Source organism: Canis aureus, chromosome 35, assembly GCF_053574225.1.
Source record: "Canis aureus isolate CA01 chromosome 35, VMU_Caureus_v.1.0, whole genome shotgun sequence".
NCBI classification, from domain to species: domain Eukaryota; kingdom Metazoa; phylum Chordata; class Mammalia; order Carnivora; family Canidae; genus Canis; species Canis aureus.
The window spans coordinates 14,263,826-14,279,894 of record NC_135645.1 but is presented as its reverse complement, the minus strand read 5'-3'; the positions used below and the strand labels follow the sequence as shown (position 1 = coordinate 14,279,894).

Here is a 16,069-nt window from a genome sequence, read left to right as displayed (position 1 = left end):
GGGCTGCCCAGCATATACTTTTCATGTCTCTTTTCTATTTCCAGTCAATTTGCTTTCTACCACTTACCGCATACCAGCTACACCTGTAGAAATTTATGTAATTAGTACATAGTTTCTGACCTCCTGTCATAGTAGCCTCATAACTAAATGCTAGGTCTGGTTGTTTGAAAGTGCATACATGAGAAGGCATGATAGGGTGCACGTGCGTGCTGCTGTCTAGGTTTGTGTGCATTTATCAATTTCAATCCATGACGCTCTGTGAAAGCATTAGTGATATCAGATACCTCTTCCTGTATATATGCTCCTTGGGAACTCATTCTCCTTAAACATTATGCCTTAGAGGTGCATTGGTCCAAAAAGAAGACATGCACACCATGGTTCAGATTCCCTCCTTGCTTTTTCATAAATACATGACCTTAAGAAAGGGAAGTCTGTTAACCTCTCAGAGCACTGTTTTCTTCCTTAGAACAGAAATTGCCCGACCCATAGAAGGTATCCAGTAGATGCTCCAAAAGTCTTAAAACTTCCATTTCTTACCTGGTGCTTTACACTTCTTCCTTTACTTATGTTCTCTCTGTGTGTGTTCCCTCTTCATCTGACTAATTCATCTTTAAACTTGAAGATTTGTTCCCCCTATCTACCCCAACCTGTGTCAGCTACTCCACTATCCTTAGTCAACATTGTACATTTGTTGTCTTTGTATAGACTTCCCTCTGGCTGGATATATCACCAACTACCTTTTCACATGGCAGATTCCAGTTTATTTTTTATGTTTCACTTCAAGGGTCATTTTTTTTTCTTTGAAACAATACCCGACTCCATTTATGGACTCAAGGGTTCCTTCCTTATTGTGACCTAATGGTTCTATGTATCACTTGTCACATATTATGTTTGCATTATTTAGTTTCATGGCTTTTCCCCTATTAAAGTGTAAATTCCTTGAGGATGGAGATCAAGTCTTATCTCCCCGGGCACATAGTAACCTGGCACATAGTAGTTGCTTATTTAAATGTCTTTTGAACTGAATGAATCCACAGAACAGATTGACAATATGTTTGTCTTCTATATCACACAAGTTTGTGGTTTGTGTTTAGGCAAAATAAGTAAAGAGATAAAGCATTGTTAAGACTTTGTAAACTGAAACACTAAAAATATTCTTTTCCGTGCTATCCCAACCAGTAGTTTGCTATAAAATGCTTTATGATTAGGCCATGGATCTAAGAGCAGCCTCCCTCCTTAAATAGTTTTTGGGTCACAAACACCTTTGAAATTTGACAGAGCTTTGAAGAGTCTATGGGATTGATGGGGGTGGGGCTGGGAAATCACCTGTACAGCAGAATTGGCACTCACTGCAAGGATTCGCCAATTTCTAAAGCTCCAAATTCATGTTCGTGGAAATCGGATTGAGAATCTCTGCCATAACTTACCTCATAGCAAGACAAAAAGTTACTGTCACAAAGATCTAAGATCAGCTCTGGAGGCAAAAAGGAGACTTAGTTAAATCTAAAGTTAAAAGGAAACTTACAATGAGGTGAAATGACTGAATGACATTAAAGGGCAATTATTACAGGGGTAAATAAAAAAATACCAAGCTTAAGAAGCAGAGACACCAACAGGTTTCCTTTGAACTTGAATCAGGAAGGGGAGCAAAAACAGTCTAGTTTATTCAACCAAGTACTTCAAGTGTCTGAGTTTTCAGTAGAAAGTCGACAGGGCGAAGGGAGGGAGGGAACCAGTAGTAAAATCTTGTTCTTCCTCTTTGAACAGGAGGCATCTAAGTTGGATACAATGGGCTTCCCTCCTGATTCTGTTCCTGTCCATTGTGGCTCTCACTGCTGGGACCGAAACGTCCCAGCATAACCTGGCAGGGCATGGATTTCATCACGATGCCTTCTTCAGCCCATCCAATTCCTGCCTTCTTTTCAGAAGTGAGTGTCCCAGAAAAGACAACTGCACGGAAAAGGCATGGACTTTTCCTGAAGCTAAGTGGAACGCCACAGCCATGGTTTTTAGCCACATCCGTCTCGGCTTGGGCCATGTGCTGATCATCGTCCAGTGTTTTATTTCTTCAATGGCCAACATCTATAATGAAAAGATACTGAAGGAAGGGAACCAGCTCACCGAAAGCATCTTCATACAGAACAGCAAACTCTATTTCTTTGGCATCCTTTTTAATGGACTGACGCTGGGCCTTCAGGGCAGTAACCGTAATCAGATTAAGAACTGCGGGGTTTTCTATGGCCACAATGTGTTTTCAGTTGCTCTTATTTTTGTGACTGCATTCCAGGGCCTCTCCGTGGCTTTTATCCTGAAGTTCCTGGATAACATGTTCCATGTCTTGATGGCCCAGGTCACCACTGTCATCATCACAACAGTGTCTGTGCTGGTCTTTGACTTCAGGCCCTCCCTAGAATTTTTCTTAGAAGCTCCCTCAGTTCTTCTCTCCATATTTATTTACAAAGCCAGCAAGCCTCAAGGTCTGGAATATGCACCTAGGCAAGAAAGAGTCCGAGATCTAGGTGGCAGTCTTTGGGAGCGCTCCTCTGGGGTAAGTTTGGGAGGATGCTGCCTTTTGCCTATTCTTCCTAAATTCAACACATGGTTACACAAGGAGAGAAATCAGTCAGTGCTTATTTTATCAAAGGATGCATTGGATTTCTGTGACTTTTAAAAATTATTCAACTAACATTCACTGGGCTTTACATGTTCAAGGGCTTGTGATAATGCTGTTAGGGGTGGAGAAAAAATATAAATCACAGTCTCAAGGACCTTCTGTGTTAGTTGTATCTTAGAATATTATAAAGCCACAGAGCTGGGAGATGTCCCACAGGTTACCCTGGCCAGTCTTTCTGGTTTGGTAAATAAATAAACAGACTCAGACTACATGGGTTATAGAAAGGATGTAAAAAGATACTAAACCCATGAGGTCTGATCCCTAGTGCATTACTCTTTCCACTCCACCATCATCAGGAAAATATACCTCATTCATAAGAAAAGTTGATCTTTGATATTAGTAAGTCTTGTTAAATATAAATGGAAGGCCTGGCTCCTTGATTTTCCCTGAGTTAAAACCCCAGTGTGCCAGAAGGCTAGGTCTTACCTCATTAAGAAGGTGATTTTTGAAAAGGGTCTTCATGAGTAAGAGAAAAATATTTCCTAGAAAAATACTTATGCAGTGACCCTGGATAAGTATTATTTTGCAAGTTCCTTATAATTCTTTTCTTTTTCTTAAAGATTTTATTTATTTATTCATGAGAGACACAGAGAAAGGCAGAGACACAGGCAGAGGGAGAAGCAGGCTCCTTGCAGGGAGCCCGATTGCGGGACTAGATCCTGGGACTCCGGGATCACGACCTGGGCCGAAGGCAGGCACTCAACTGCTGAGCCACCCAGGTGTCCCTCTAACTAGCTTTAAATTTACAATTTTCATGAACACACAAAATATTAAGTACTTAGCAAAATGAACATTTCTCTTTGGGAAAATCTCTTGCCTATTCGTAGTAGAGCTTTCCATCAGTGATGTCTCTGAAGTGGTGATACAGCAGATTCTTAAGATGAAAAAATTATTAAAAGGGTGAGTCCCAAATACCCTGATCTTGGCCAGAGTATAATTTCAAAAGTCCTGTATTCTTTTCCAGTGGTCTGATAACACTGCTTGCCCTACTTTTCAGGTAAAAAAATATATATACAGATTTAGGTAATGACCTAGTTTATACTTTCTCAAACCACTAGTTATTTCCCTTCAAGAACAGCAGAGGGTGCTCCTTACTGCATTCCTGTTAACTTTGGAATTCAAGTACTGAGATGTATATCGATTTTTTTGTAATCTCATTATGTGTCTAAAATTCACTTTCTAAGAACATGAGTAGTTATTTAATTTCATTTGACTAGATTATAGTAGTTTAGTGAAATAAATTTGTCAGTGTTTCTCCTTAGTAATCATTAAAAATTACACAATTCTAGGTTTGTTGTAATTACTGATTTCATCTTTCTTTTAGGATGGAGAAGAACTGGAGAGACTTACCAAACCGAAAAGTGACATTGAATCAGATGAAGATACTTTTTAATTGGTACCGAAATGATTGACAACTCTCAGAAACCCTTATTTTCACATTTTCAGCATGTGTGATGTTTATCTTTTCACTTTGATAAACAAGAACATTTCTCAAGCATAATAACTGTTTGCATATATCTAACCACTCCCTGAATAGTTCCATCCAAGGCTTAGAGTCCGCAAAGGCTAAAATGTTCTAAGGAACTGATGGGAGTAATAGTCTGGAGACTGCATTAATGGTACTTGGTAAGTCGACAAGACACTTCCCACATTATTTCCCTTCTCCTCCAGGGTTCCAAAAACTCATAATAATCATGTTGACTCTACCCTATAAATACACAAATAGCGATCGGTTTGCCAGATATTCATAATTATGTAGTTCCATTCAGCATGCTAAAGTCTTCCCTTACATATCATTATAAATATCCTCCAGGTTGTACCTTGAATTTTGAAACCCTGGAGATACTCACTTTACAGTTAAAAAGCAATGTGACTCTTTCTAAAAAATTTGACCGAAGGACTTTACCATCTGGCTACAACATTGATTTGAGGGCAGTGTAGTCTGTGCCAGATGTTTTGACAAAGAAGCAATTTTTCAGAAACAAAAGTGTTAGAATTTTAATTTTCAGAAATTCATAGAGAATATGATTTTCACTGATTATCTTTTGATGTTTTTCTGCACAAATAAGCTTCAATTTAGGTAAAAGTTGGTTCCCAATTACCACGATTCTCACTTGGATTTAAATCATTTAAGTAAGCCACGATGGACTTTTTTTCTCCTGGGTTTTACCTCATTACTTTTGGAGTATTTTAGGGATCTATTGAGTCATTTCATTGTATTAGTTATTAACTAGAACTTAAGATTGTTGTGTATCTCACTATCATATCCTGTTACTAAGAATTGAGGCATTGGCTTAAGACTGTCAGTAAGATTAATGCCTAAGAGTTCTCTTAAAAGGATCACTTTGCAAACAAATGCCTTTCATTGAAATATGGGTACTCTTACTCTAAAATGAGGAAACATAACAAAGTACAGTAATTATATTGACGCTTCAATGCATGATATTTTTTTAGGTATTTTTGCATGCTGCCAATTAAGTATGAGGTAGAGAAGTAAGGTGATAGATAATTTAAAAGTGAGAAAACAGAAGTGACTTACCCAAAGTCATGCAGCTGGATTATGATAGGACAGGCCTAGTTTATAACCTGTATGTTTACAAAGCACTACACTGTAAATGTGAACTATAAGATGTCATCTTCATGTACTCTGTATATCTCTTCTTTTCCCTGATTTTCATGCAGATGAGCATGTGATAATACTGTAAATAATCCATCTGTGATACCTGGAATAATACGACAGGCAAAAGTTGGTGGAAATATATAAATAAAATAATTATTAAACCTTTATCTTGAGTTATCACTGTCATGTGAGATGGGACGCAGAGTTCTTTTTCATTTTCATTTAAAAAAAATGGAGCAAAGCAAGAAATCCAAGCAACTTTTGAAATTTTATTTTTCAGTAGATCTTGACTTCTGAGAATAGAGAAACTGTTCACCTTATCATACGTATAGCCCTCCATGTTGTGAAAGAGGGAGATTACATTAATATGGCAATTCACATTAAAGGAAAGAAAATCAGGTATAGAAAGACCTCACTTTTAGGAAAAATGTAAAATAATCTATCTTTTTTTTTTAATTTTTATTTATTTATGATAGTCACACACAGAGAGAGAGAGAGAGAGGCAGAGACATAGGCAGAGGGAGAAGCAGGCTCCATGAACCGGGAGCCCGACGTGGGATTCGATCCCAGGTATCCAAGATCGCGCCCTGGGCCAAAGGCAGGCACCAAACCGCTGCGCCACCCAGGGATCCCTAAAATAATCTATCTTATGGAACAGAAAAAATTACAGTATTATTGGCAAAGGTATTGCCTACACTAAATACATTACATAAAATGGATTTTACTACTTCGTGGAGCTTGATTTTCTTATTTACAATGACTTTATCTGTAATTACAGGTTTACTTGTGTTAATTGACCACTTAATAGGATAAAAAGAAGTAAAATGTAAAGTTCTGATGTGGGTGTGCTGCAATACTTTGCGGGCACTGGTGCTTTAAAAAGGAGAATAACTAACTGGAAGGTCAGAGGTCCTGAAACCATAGTTTATCACCTCAGGTGCTCTTGGAGACAGTGTATAACCTGGGGAGAAGAACAATTGTCATGTGGAAAAAGTAGTTTTTTCTACTCCAAAGAACCAAAGTGTAGTGAAAATTTTAGGGTGATGGTTACTCTTTCCTTACAAGTGAGACCCTCCTGACAAATGATTCTTTTCAACAGTAGAAAAGGTCCTCCTGCAGAGTGGTAGAGAGTAGTAGTGAATTCTCAATTACTAAAGTTTTCAGGGAGAGACTGTACCATCAGGATGTTTTAGAAGAGATTCCTTCATGGGTATAGAAGTTGGCCTAAGTGATTTCTGAAGGCCCTTCTTATTTTTAGACGCTCTGTTAAGCATCTAAAACTTCTATAACTGATGTGCTAAATCTGTTTGCTTCACAGCTTCCAAATAGCCTTTGATTGGGCCACGGGTATGGCCTGCAGTGACCTGCTTCCAGCTCTTTCACTGGCCCCAGGACCAAACTTAGGTCCAGCAATGTGCCTAATCCTGAGGGGAAGCAGGATGTGGATGCTGCTTGTAGAGGGAAAGACGGCCTAGACCCAGGATCCCAGATCCTTGGCCAGCTGTGTCCTGCTGCATAGAGTCCACATGCAGAGGAGACTCGGGGCCAGATTATTTTGTTTACAACTCTTAAGGCTTGCCTCAATCCCCATGTGGAAATCCCATTGCATATGAGTTGGATTAGACTGGAGCTGCAGGGAATCCCTTCAATTTTCTGAACAGACCTAACAGGCTTGACCCAAGACAGCCCAGGTTCCTCCTTGGCTCTTCTCCCTTATATGTAAATCTTGATTTTCCCCACCAACTCTTGCCACTCCAATGTGAAGAGGCAGAGAAAGCCAAACTCAAAGGAAAGACAGTGGTTCTCCTTCTCTGACACTTAGAGCTGACTTTCTGAAATTGAGTAATGTATATTCCTCTTTTAAGAGAAAATTTTTTTTCTCACAGATCTCAACTTTGACCTTTTTCTCCTTTGCTGTTATATAAATTCATACAAACATAATATGAAGTATAAACTTTTTTGCTCATAGTTTATATGAAAACCAAAACAAATTTGTAAATTAAAATAGGAACGTAGCTATAAAAGCAATAAACTTCCAATTCAAATATGAGTTTAATGAGAAGGGGTTGTTTTGCTCGAATAAAATCACAATAAAGCCCTTTAACCTGCAGAACATTTGCCCTCTTTTGCTATTTTACTTGCTTCAAGCACCATCCTGTCTCTGCCAAGATAAAAACCTGCTGACATTGCCAGTAATGCATTTAATCCTGCCGGGATTTATCAACCCATGTCCCTGACAATCCCATACGGATGTGGTGTGGGTCAAGCTGCCAACTCCCATTGGCCTCGGTGCCCTGGAAAGATTTTTAAAACGTCAGCTTTATGTGTTCCCTAAAGTTTTGAAAGAACTCACCAATAGAATTGCCTCAGCTTGGCATTTTTTGAGTACTCACCCCCCACCCCCCCAACATTTTCTATTTATCCTTTGTCCTCTTCTGGGTCTACTTTGTCACTTATATTTTGCTAAAAGATCATCCAGATTTTCAAATTTATTTGCATAGGAATTTTTGAATCAGTCTCATAATTCTTTTAATTTTCTGTAACTATAGTTCTATATTCTTAATTTTGTGTGTGAATGGCTTCTGTATTTTCTTAAAATAAGTTAACAAGCAGTTTATAATCTTTATTTTATTGAAGTTTGTGTTCCATTTTTCTAAGATTTGTTTTATGTTCTTTTTCCATCTTATGTACTTGAAATACATTTATTTCCTTTCTTGTTTGTTAATGAGCATTTTTATAACTAGTAGAAACATTTCCTGGCATAAATGCATATTAGGCCAACCCCCACAGACCTTAAAATATGGTATTATTATTTTCAAACTAGTCTGTTTTGAGTCAAGAATTGTGGGGTTGAGGTTTCTATTCATACTTTCGTTAATTTCTGGTTTCATACATTTAGTTAGAAAATGAGATCTGTATTCTTTCTATGGTTGTTTGCATGTTTTTATTGAATTACTAAGTGTAGTTTGGCTGGTCCTTCAGTACACAATAACTTTTTTTGAGAAAGTTGGTATTGGTTTGTTATTTTGAGCCAGTCTGAGAGTTTCTTGTAGTATTTGACATTTATTCTACTTCTCTTTCTAATCCATTTCATCACTAGTAATTACTTTTACATTTAAAAAAGCAAATTTAGAACCTTATTTATAAACTTAGCAATTTGAAAAATTAAAATATAGTCATCAACTCCTTTCACTGAGATGAGGAACTTAGGATATTTCCTCCCAACTCTCAGTTTTCTTCTAATAAGCTTGAGGATTTTATCCAGGTTTGCTATACTGCATCTTGTCTTCTCTAAGACTCCTATGTTTTCACATTACCATTTCTGAAACTGGAATACCTTTAGCAATGGCAGGTTAAAATGACTGCTGCTTTGTGGTGTAATAATGAAGTTGTCTTTGCTTGCACATACAGGCATTTGGTGTGACTGGACAACGTTTCAGTCAACAAACCACTTAAAAACCATTTGAGGAGAGGGGTGCCAGGGTGCCTCAGTTGGTTAAGCATCAACTCTTGATTTCAGCTCAGATCATACTCTCAGGGTTGTGAGAGCGAGCCCCATGTAGGGTCTGTGCTGGGTGTGGAGCCCATTTAAGATTCTCTCTCTTCCTCTGCACCCTCCTCCCTGCCCCCCTCAAAAAACCCAAACCATTTGAGGAGAGCATAAGAGTCCTGTTGTTGCCTGAAAATCTTGCAATGAGACCTCCCAGTAAGATCAGGAACATACCAGCATTACATTTTACAAATTGAGTGTCAATAGCTTGAAAGTTTTTAAAAACCCTGGAGACAGAGAAACTTAAGAAATGCTACATCATGATCAGTTCTCTCAAGGGCACAGAGAACTCTGGAAACCTCAGACATCTGCAGCTCTGCGCCAGAATGTTATTCAAAAGATTTTTGGCTCAAAATGGAAAGGTGTTTTAGAAATAGCTTAATTAATTTATTTAACTTCCAGTTTCCCTTTTTGTGTAACCAGAAAATGGTAGGTATGTCTTTAAGAGTTCTTTAAAGAAATATAAAGTAAAAATTCTAAGTCACAAAAAATATGTTTAATTGAGAGTGTCCTTTCTTAGTGAGGACATAAAATAGTGATTGATACCTTTCGGAATTAATGCTGCCATAGACATGGTGAAATTTGGAAGTTCATTCAGTTTTTGTTCCTTGTTATATACCTTTTCTTTCAAGAATTAATACTAATTCTAATTATCACAGCTAATTAAACTTAATTTGTTCATAACATAATTTCCTCATTCATAACTTCTTAATGCTAATTTATCTCTCAACTGGAAGCTGCCGTGAAATAGATTTTTTCTCTTCTGCAAGGGCTTTTGGCTGATACACTCCCTGAGATTTGGGTTTGTTTTTTCTTTTTTTTTTTTAAGCATCTAGCAATTATTTACTAACAGCACTTTTTCTAGTCGCATTGCTCAAGCAGGTTTTACATTTCTTTTTATTACTGTCTGTAGTCACTGAACATAAATAACGGCTTGTCTGGAAAATATTTCTTGGTCACCCTTTTTTACTATCAGAAATCTCTTTTTTACCATTTAGTTTTACAAGACGTTAAATGTTTCCCTGCTATTTTGTTGTGTATTGATGTGTGTATGTGTATCTTTTTTCCTTTTATATATGAGCTGTTTTGTTTGGGGGGGGGGAGCTGTCTTTTAAGCCTAGAAGAACAGTGATTGGCTATTATATGGGTCTTTTCTTTAAGGTTTCTGTGTACTCATCTTTAAACAAAGTTTAATACTCCAAGGGGGCCAAATATGCACCACAAAATGGTATAAGTAGAATCTCCTTAACCTAGTGGCTCTTTACCTGGATACTGGGAAGCAGGGACCATAGAAGTTGCAATGAGGAAACTTTGCAGATGATGCTTTTTTCTATATTGATTGAAACTTCTGCTTTGAGGGCCAGCCCCATAAAGATGGGGAATACTGTCTCCCATCTGTGAGGAGGGGGTGTCACTTGAGTTTTAGTTTATTCCTCTGTTTTAGATGGAGCGCCCTGCTTTGGTAAGAAGCCAGGTTAAGGGAAGTGCTTTGAAAGTAGCACGTGAACTTTCTCTACTGATGTAAAATTTACTGCTAGATTTTTTATATTGAATATTTCTATATCATAATATTTTATATATTATATTTAATACATTATATACATCTAATATGCTATATAAAATGTATTTTATACTTTGCAAATTATATATATACACACATATATGTATACAAATACATAAATACATATATGAACACACACATACATATATATATATATATACATACACACACCACCCTGCAAAGATATCCCAAGTTCTTATATTTGAAAGAACTCATCAGACTCCACAGAGTACACTCACTTTTATTTAGAGGCAATGGATACAGTGCAGCAAGAAAGGGGGAACATAGACATTGGAGGTCCGAGAGAGAGAGAGCTCATGACTAAGCTCTACAGGGTTCTCCTCTGTTCATACAGACCACACCGTCTCCATTGTCTCTTGCCTGAAAGATCTGTGTGGGGAATCTTGACTCTGGGAGAGCTCAAAGCAGAATTTTCCAGGATTTTTATGCCTTGCTGGCTATGTAATCAATTGGGTTTATTTAATCTCTAGGCCATTTGGAAACCATCATTGAAGAAACTGACCCTAGGGATCACCAGAGTAATTCCAGACTTTAAACAGCACTTCATAAATCCCACTGCTGTAATCTTGGCCAAGAGTCAAAAATAAGACATCTTTATCTCCCCAGAGATAAAGATAAAGCATTTCCAAGCCTAGCTGTAAACCAATTCTGTCCTCCATATAGACACCCCCACCTCCAAACCTCCTTCCTCCAATTAGAAAGCTAGGTGAGTCAGAAGGGGGAACATAAGGACACAGCCATGTCACTATCTTTGACCTCTAAGCTGACCCTTATATGGGCAATGGACTACAAATGTATTACTTATCTTTCCTCCTGCCAAGTGTCCCCAAGTTGGAGATAGTTTACTCAAAGTTTATGCTGTAGGATTAAAGCCATTCCCTAGTTTCAATCTTTTTTTTTTTTTTTTAAGACTTTTATTTATTCATGAGAAACATACAGAGGGAGAGGCAGAGACATAGGCAGAGCAAGAAGCAGGCTCCATTCAGGGAACCTGATGTGGGACTCAATCCCGGGACTCCAGGATCACACCCTGGGCTGAAGGCAGGTGCCAAACCGCTGAGCCACCCAGGGATCACCCCTAGTTTCAATGTTGATGAAGTTTTCTTCTATATACTCACTAATTTTTGTTCATTTTGGTTTATTTCAGGGAAAGGGTGTTTACAAATGAATCAATGCCACCATATTCCCGTGGATATGTAGACAACTTCTTAAATCTGGGAGAGGGAAGTTCCCAGAAGAAATGGTGCTTGCATTGTGAGTATCCAAAGACAGGATCATGGTGACAATGGAGACAATATGAGGCACTTGCTCACATCATGTGGAGCTTGGCAGGAAGAACAGTTTATAATTCTAGATTCCAAAAGACTGAAGGATTATCACCACTCATCTTTCTTGTTCCCCTCTGTGCCCTTAACCTTCCCACCCCCCATGAGGACCCAATATTGATTATCCATACGCAGCATTTTATAAATAACTGAGTGTATGACTGTTCTCTACTGGTCTGCGAGCTTCTGTGCAGGGAATTTTTTTTTTCTGTTTTATACTCGTGTTTTCTAGCAGACTACCCAGGAAATAGTATTTATACTATTTATTTATTAATACTATTTATAGTATTTATACTATTTATACTATTAATTGTATTTATACTAATTAATGTTTGAATGATCATATAATTTGAGTCTAATCTACAAGCTAGTGTCTTGGATTAAGAACCAGAATGACCAGATGGTTCTTTGCATACAGCTATTATGGATCAGGACTTGCCAAATTTGAGGGCCTCTGCCTACCCTGCCCTACTTTGACTCTCTAAGGAGTGTTTATCACAAGGAAATAAGCTAAAGATAGAAAAGAGGACTGAAGGAGACAAATGGAATGATGGTGAAGTCTACAGGAGGAATTTATTCTTTCTCTAACATTTTGGGAAGGGAAGCAAGCCTTGCTTCCAAAGATTGGCAGTCTTCCAGAAGTGGTTTGTTCCCTACCTCTCTGCTTCAAGGATTTCCTTTTGCACTTTTAGATTTCTTAGAAAGGGTGGCACCTATAGCCTACCGGTTGTAGCCTGAGCTGGAATGGATCATGGGAAAGTGGCCTGGAAAAGGGCCAAGTGAGAGGAAAAAGATTCTTATGGAGGAGGTGGAAAGCCAAAGAAAATTTTGCCCAGGGTCAGTTTTAGCTACTTAAAATCATCCCATCCCTTCACCCAACATCTTTGCCACATGTATTAACCGATAGATTGGAGGAATGAAGATCATTCTTTTGCTTTCTAGAAGGAAAGTGCTAATATTTAAGGTCTCTGCAGTCTGTTCAAGGATAGCCCAGTTTGTTCAACTTCGGGATATCAGAGAGGTGATGCATGTGGTTGCCACATTAGGAAATTGTGTCAGAGAACAAACATATGCCTTGTTGGAGGGACTCCATCAATGTTCAGGATGCTCAGTCCTTGACAGCTTGAATGTCCTTGGAAGTTCCATTCTGGCTGTATGGAGATGATGAGGTTTCCTGTGTTTAGAGGTGATGAACCTGTTGGGTCCAGCTGCCCCAATGCACCATGCTGGAAAGAAGTTATTCAATATATTGCCCTATTCCCATAAACATCTAAAAGTAGAATCTGAACTATGAAGTTTGGGTTCTCTAAGAATTTAACATTAGCTCTGCCATAGGAAACCTCTGAGTTTAGGATCCTGCTCCTAAAGGCCAAGAAAGATTCATAAACACCATGGAGTTAGATGATAACTTAGATATTTATTACTACTCTCTCATTTTGTAGATCAGGAACTGAGTCCCAAAAGTAAAGTGACTTGCCTCAGGTCACACAGATCAGTCTGTGGCAGAGTGAGGACCAACCATTTTCCCAAGTCTGGTGGCCATTTTATGACATTCCTGACTTCTGTGACAGCTGGCCCTGTGCCTCTCACTGCCCTAAACTTGGTTCTTAATAACATGTCCAAAACTAAGAAAAGTTTGGCATTGGGAGATTTGCACCAACTATGAGAGAACTGAAGAGAAATAGTTAGCATTTAACTGTGCTTCATTTTGTCATGAAGTTAAGAGTACTCATCAACCACACCCCACTATCTGCACACCCCAAACCATTGAGTACAGAGCAGCCAAGGAGAATGGAGGAAAGGAAAGCAATCCTACAGGGAAAGGGGAGTTAGTAGTGGCAGAAAAACAGAGATTCTTTTCAAGAGGTTTTTCTTTTTCTGGAATTTCCTTATGTTATTGAATACTGAGATCATCAATTAGGGGCCGTAAAGCCATCATTCACCCTGGTCTTGAGTTGTTTTTTTATCACCAAGGATCTACAAGTTGAGAAGGTATGTGAACTTCAATGTTAACTATACTCCAGAAAATGAGACCAGCTGGATTCTACTGATTCCACTGTGTGTGGACTGCCTGCCTCTGTATCTGGGGAAGGATCTCTCTGCCGAATGTTCACCTCAGAGCCCTGCGATTTCTCCAGCGACAAACAATTCCTGGAAATTCACGATAGTGAATTGTGACAATCAGCAACTTTGTCCTCCTCAGAGTCTTCCAGATTTCTCTCACTCTACTGGGTACTTTTTAATCTAAATAGTGTAATTCCATAATAATTCTCAAAAACTTTATCTTCTTTGTTGCTGCTGTTTGGAAGGAAACACTTTCATTAAAAAACAAACAAACAAAACAATACCCAGATTTCAAATGATCTGATCTGTACTCCCAGAAGACAGAGATTCAGGTGATCTAACTCTCTTATCCTCCCATTTACTGAAATGTACTTTGTGCTTTTCCAGATTAGAGAAATCGAGGACACTTCCCAACAGTGTTTTCCTCTGCCTGTGTCTCAGTCCCTTTGCTGAGCTATGGCTTATTCTACAGCACCCAAATGATGATTCATGGCTTCTTGGCCATGAAAGGAAAGAGAGTTCAGACACATTGCTATTTCAGTGCCAGTGAAAAGTAATCTCAGATTATGAAAAAGTATTGTCTTTCTTTGGTTGCCGAAACTAGAACTTTGCTAATATTATTCTGTAAGTAAATTGTCTATGATTATCCATTTGGTTTCCTTGGGAGATGAAACTCCTTCATTATTGTATTTCCTGAAATTGAGACTATTTAGACCTCGTACTTAAAAATTGTCCCTATATAATTTCAGAAGCAATGGTAAATAAATCCATTTTTTATTGGCAATTTTAAGCTAAGCATCACCTTGGCAAATATTTAAGAGCAAGTACATCATCCTGGTCCTCCTACCTGCACACTTTGAGCAGCTGGTGTAGACTGTTCTAAAAAGAGAGAGGGGGATCCCTGGGTGGCGCAGCGGTTTAGCGCCTGCCTTTGGCCCAAGGCGCGATCCTGGAGACCCGAGATCGAATCCCACATCGGGCTCCCGGTGCATGGAGCCTGCTTCTTCCTCTGCCTATGTCTCTGCCTCTCTCTCTCTCTGTGTGACTATCATAAATGAATAAATAAAAATTTAAAAAGAGAGAGGAAGAAAGCTCTTCATTCACCATGGGAGGGGAGGGGAGTGGAAGCATAATTTACATAGGAGAACTAAGTTTTAAAGTCACTTGAACTATATGGACTTCAGCTCCCTAATCAGGTAAGAATGAATGGTCTTCATGGAGAATAAAGGGCAAAACAAGTGATTTCTCAAGTTTATTGAGCTACAAATTCCACTTTTACCATATAATTATGTATAACAAAGTCCAGATAATATAAGATGGATTGTGCAAATAGGCACAGATAAATTAATAGCTAATATTCAAAGGTGGCTTAAACGCAGTTATTAATATCTATGCTCCTTAGAGTTAATGACCAATACCAAGATGATTTGGAGAATTAGTTATCAGTAAGAGAGACAAAAAAATAAACATCCTCATTATAGATAGAGGCTAGCACCTAGGATGCTACATGCCTGGGAATCCGACTAACTACCTCAGGGCAAGTTCACAGATATTAGTTGGTAACATTACTTGGTATTTATTTGTTGAAAAAAAGAAAAGTAGGAAAGAAGGAAGGGAAAGAGAAAGGGAAGGAGGGAGCATATTTAGTTTGAATTGCCATATCTAAAAAATAAATGCTCTTTTACAAAGATAAAGATTGTATTTTGCCCTCTAGCTACACTTCTGTCCCTTATAACTTAGTAACACTTACCTCAGAAAACAAAAAGAACCCTTGGATGTAATCTCCTTCTTTGTAATTGTCTTATATAAGATGCCAAAATGGTAATAGGTCCATTAACAAGTAAGTACAGAGGGGTCAAGTGTGAGGGGTTTAAGGTTTTCCCTGGCAGGAATTCCATGGCACCTGCTAAAACTCTTGGAAGTATCACCTCTGGCTGCAGTGCCAGACTTAGGTCTTCCTCTTCCTGGCCTTCTGATCTATCTCTGAAAAGACAATAAGATAAGAAAAACAGGGCAGGAAATGGCTATGATAGCAAAGCTGGGTTTGGTGCTTTTCCTGGCTTTGGTGGCCAATATCATTAGACTCCCATGGTATCAGGCTTTATGAAAGAAACTCACAATATAAAGCAGAGGCATCTCACTCATTTTTAGATTGACATTTCCAAAAGTGTTAAGAAGCTGTTTCCTCTGTTACATGTGTTCAGACATTTCCTGAAAACATCTGTGCTGTGATCTTTAATTTTCTTTAACAATC

General features: G+C 38.4%; 1 protein-coding gene across 8 annotated transcripts in view; it reads left to right on the top strand.

The window, feature by feature from the left end:
* Window positions 1–16,069, top strand: part of SLC35A5 (solute carrier family 35 member A5) — a 36,004-nt gene that overhangs the window by 15,340 nt on the left and 4,595 nt on the right. For 4 of the 8 annotated variants that reach the window (XM_077884331.1, XM_077884330.1, XM_077884332.1 and 1 more), the window contains 2 exons: window positions 1,768–2,548; window positions 3,999–5,461. In XM_077884331.1, the coding sequence (XP_077740457.1) occupies window positions 1,768–2,548; window positions 3,999–4,067 (850 nt within the window). In that variant the 3' untranslated portion in view covers window positions 4,068–5,461. Of the gene's footprint in view, window positions 1–1,767; window positions 2,549–3,998; window positions 5,462–11,573; window positions 11,918–13,725; window positions 14,907–16,069 lie in introns of those variants that run through there. The other 4 variants (XR_013372488.1, XR_013372489.1, XR_013372487.1 and 1 more) reach the window with 3 other exon arrangements.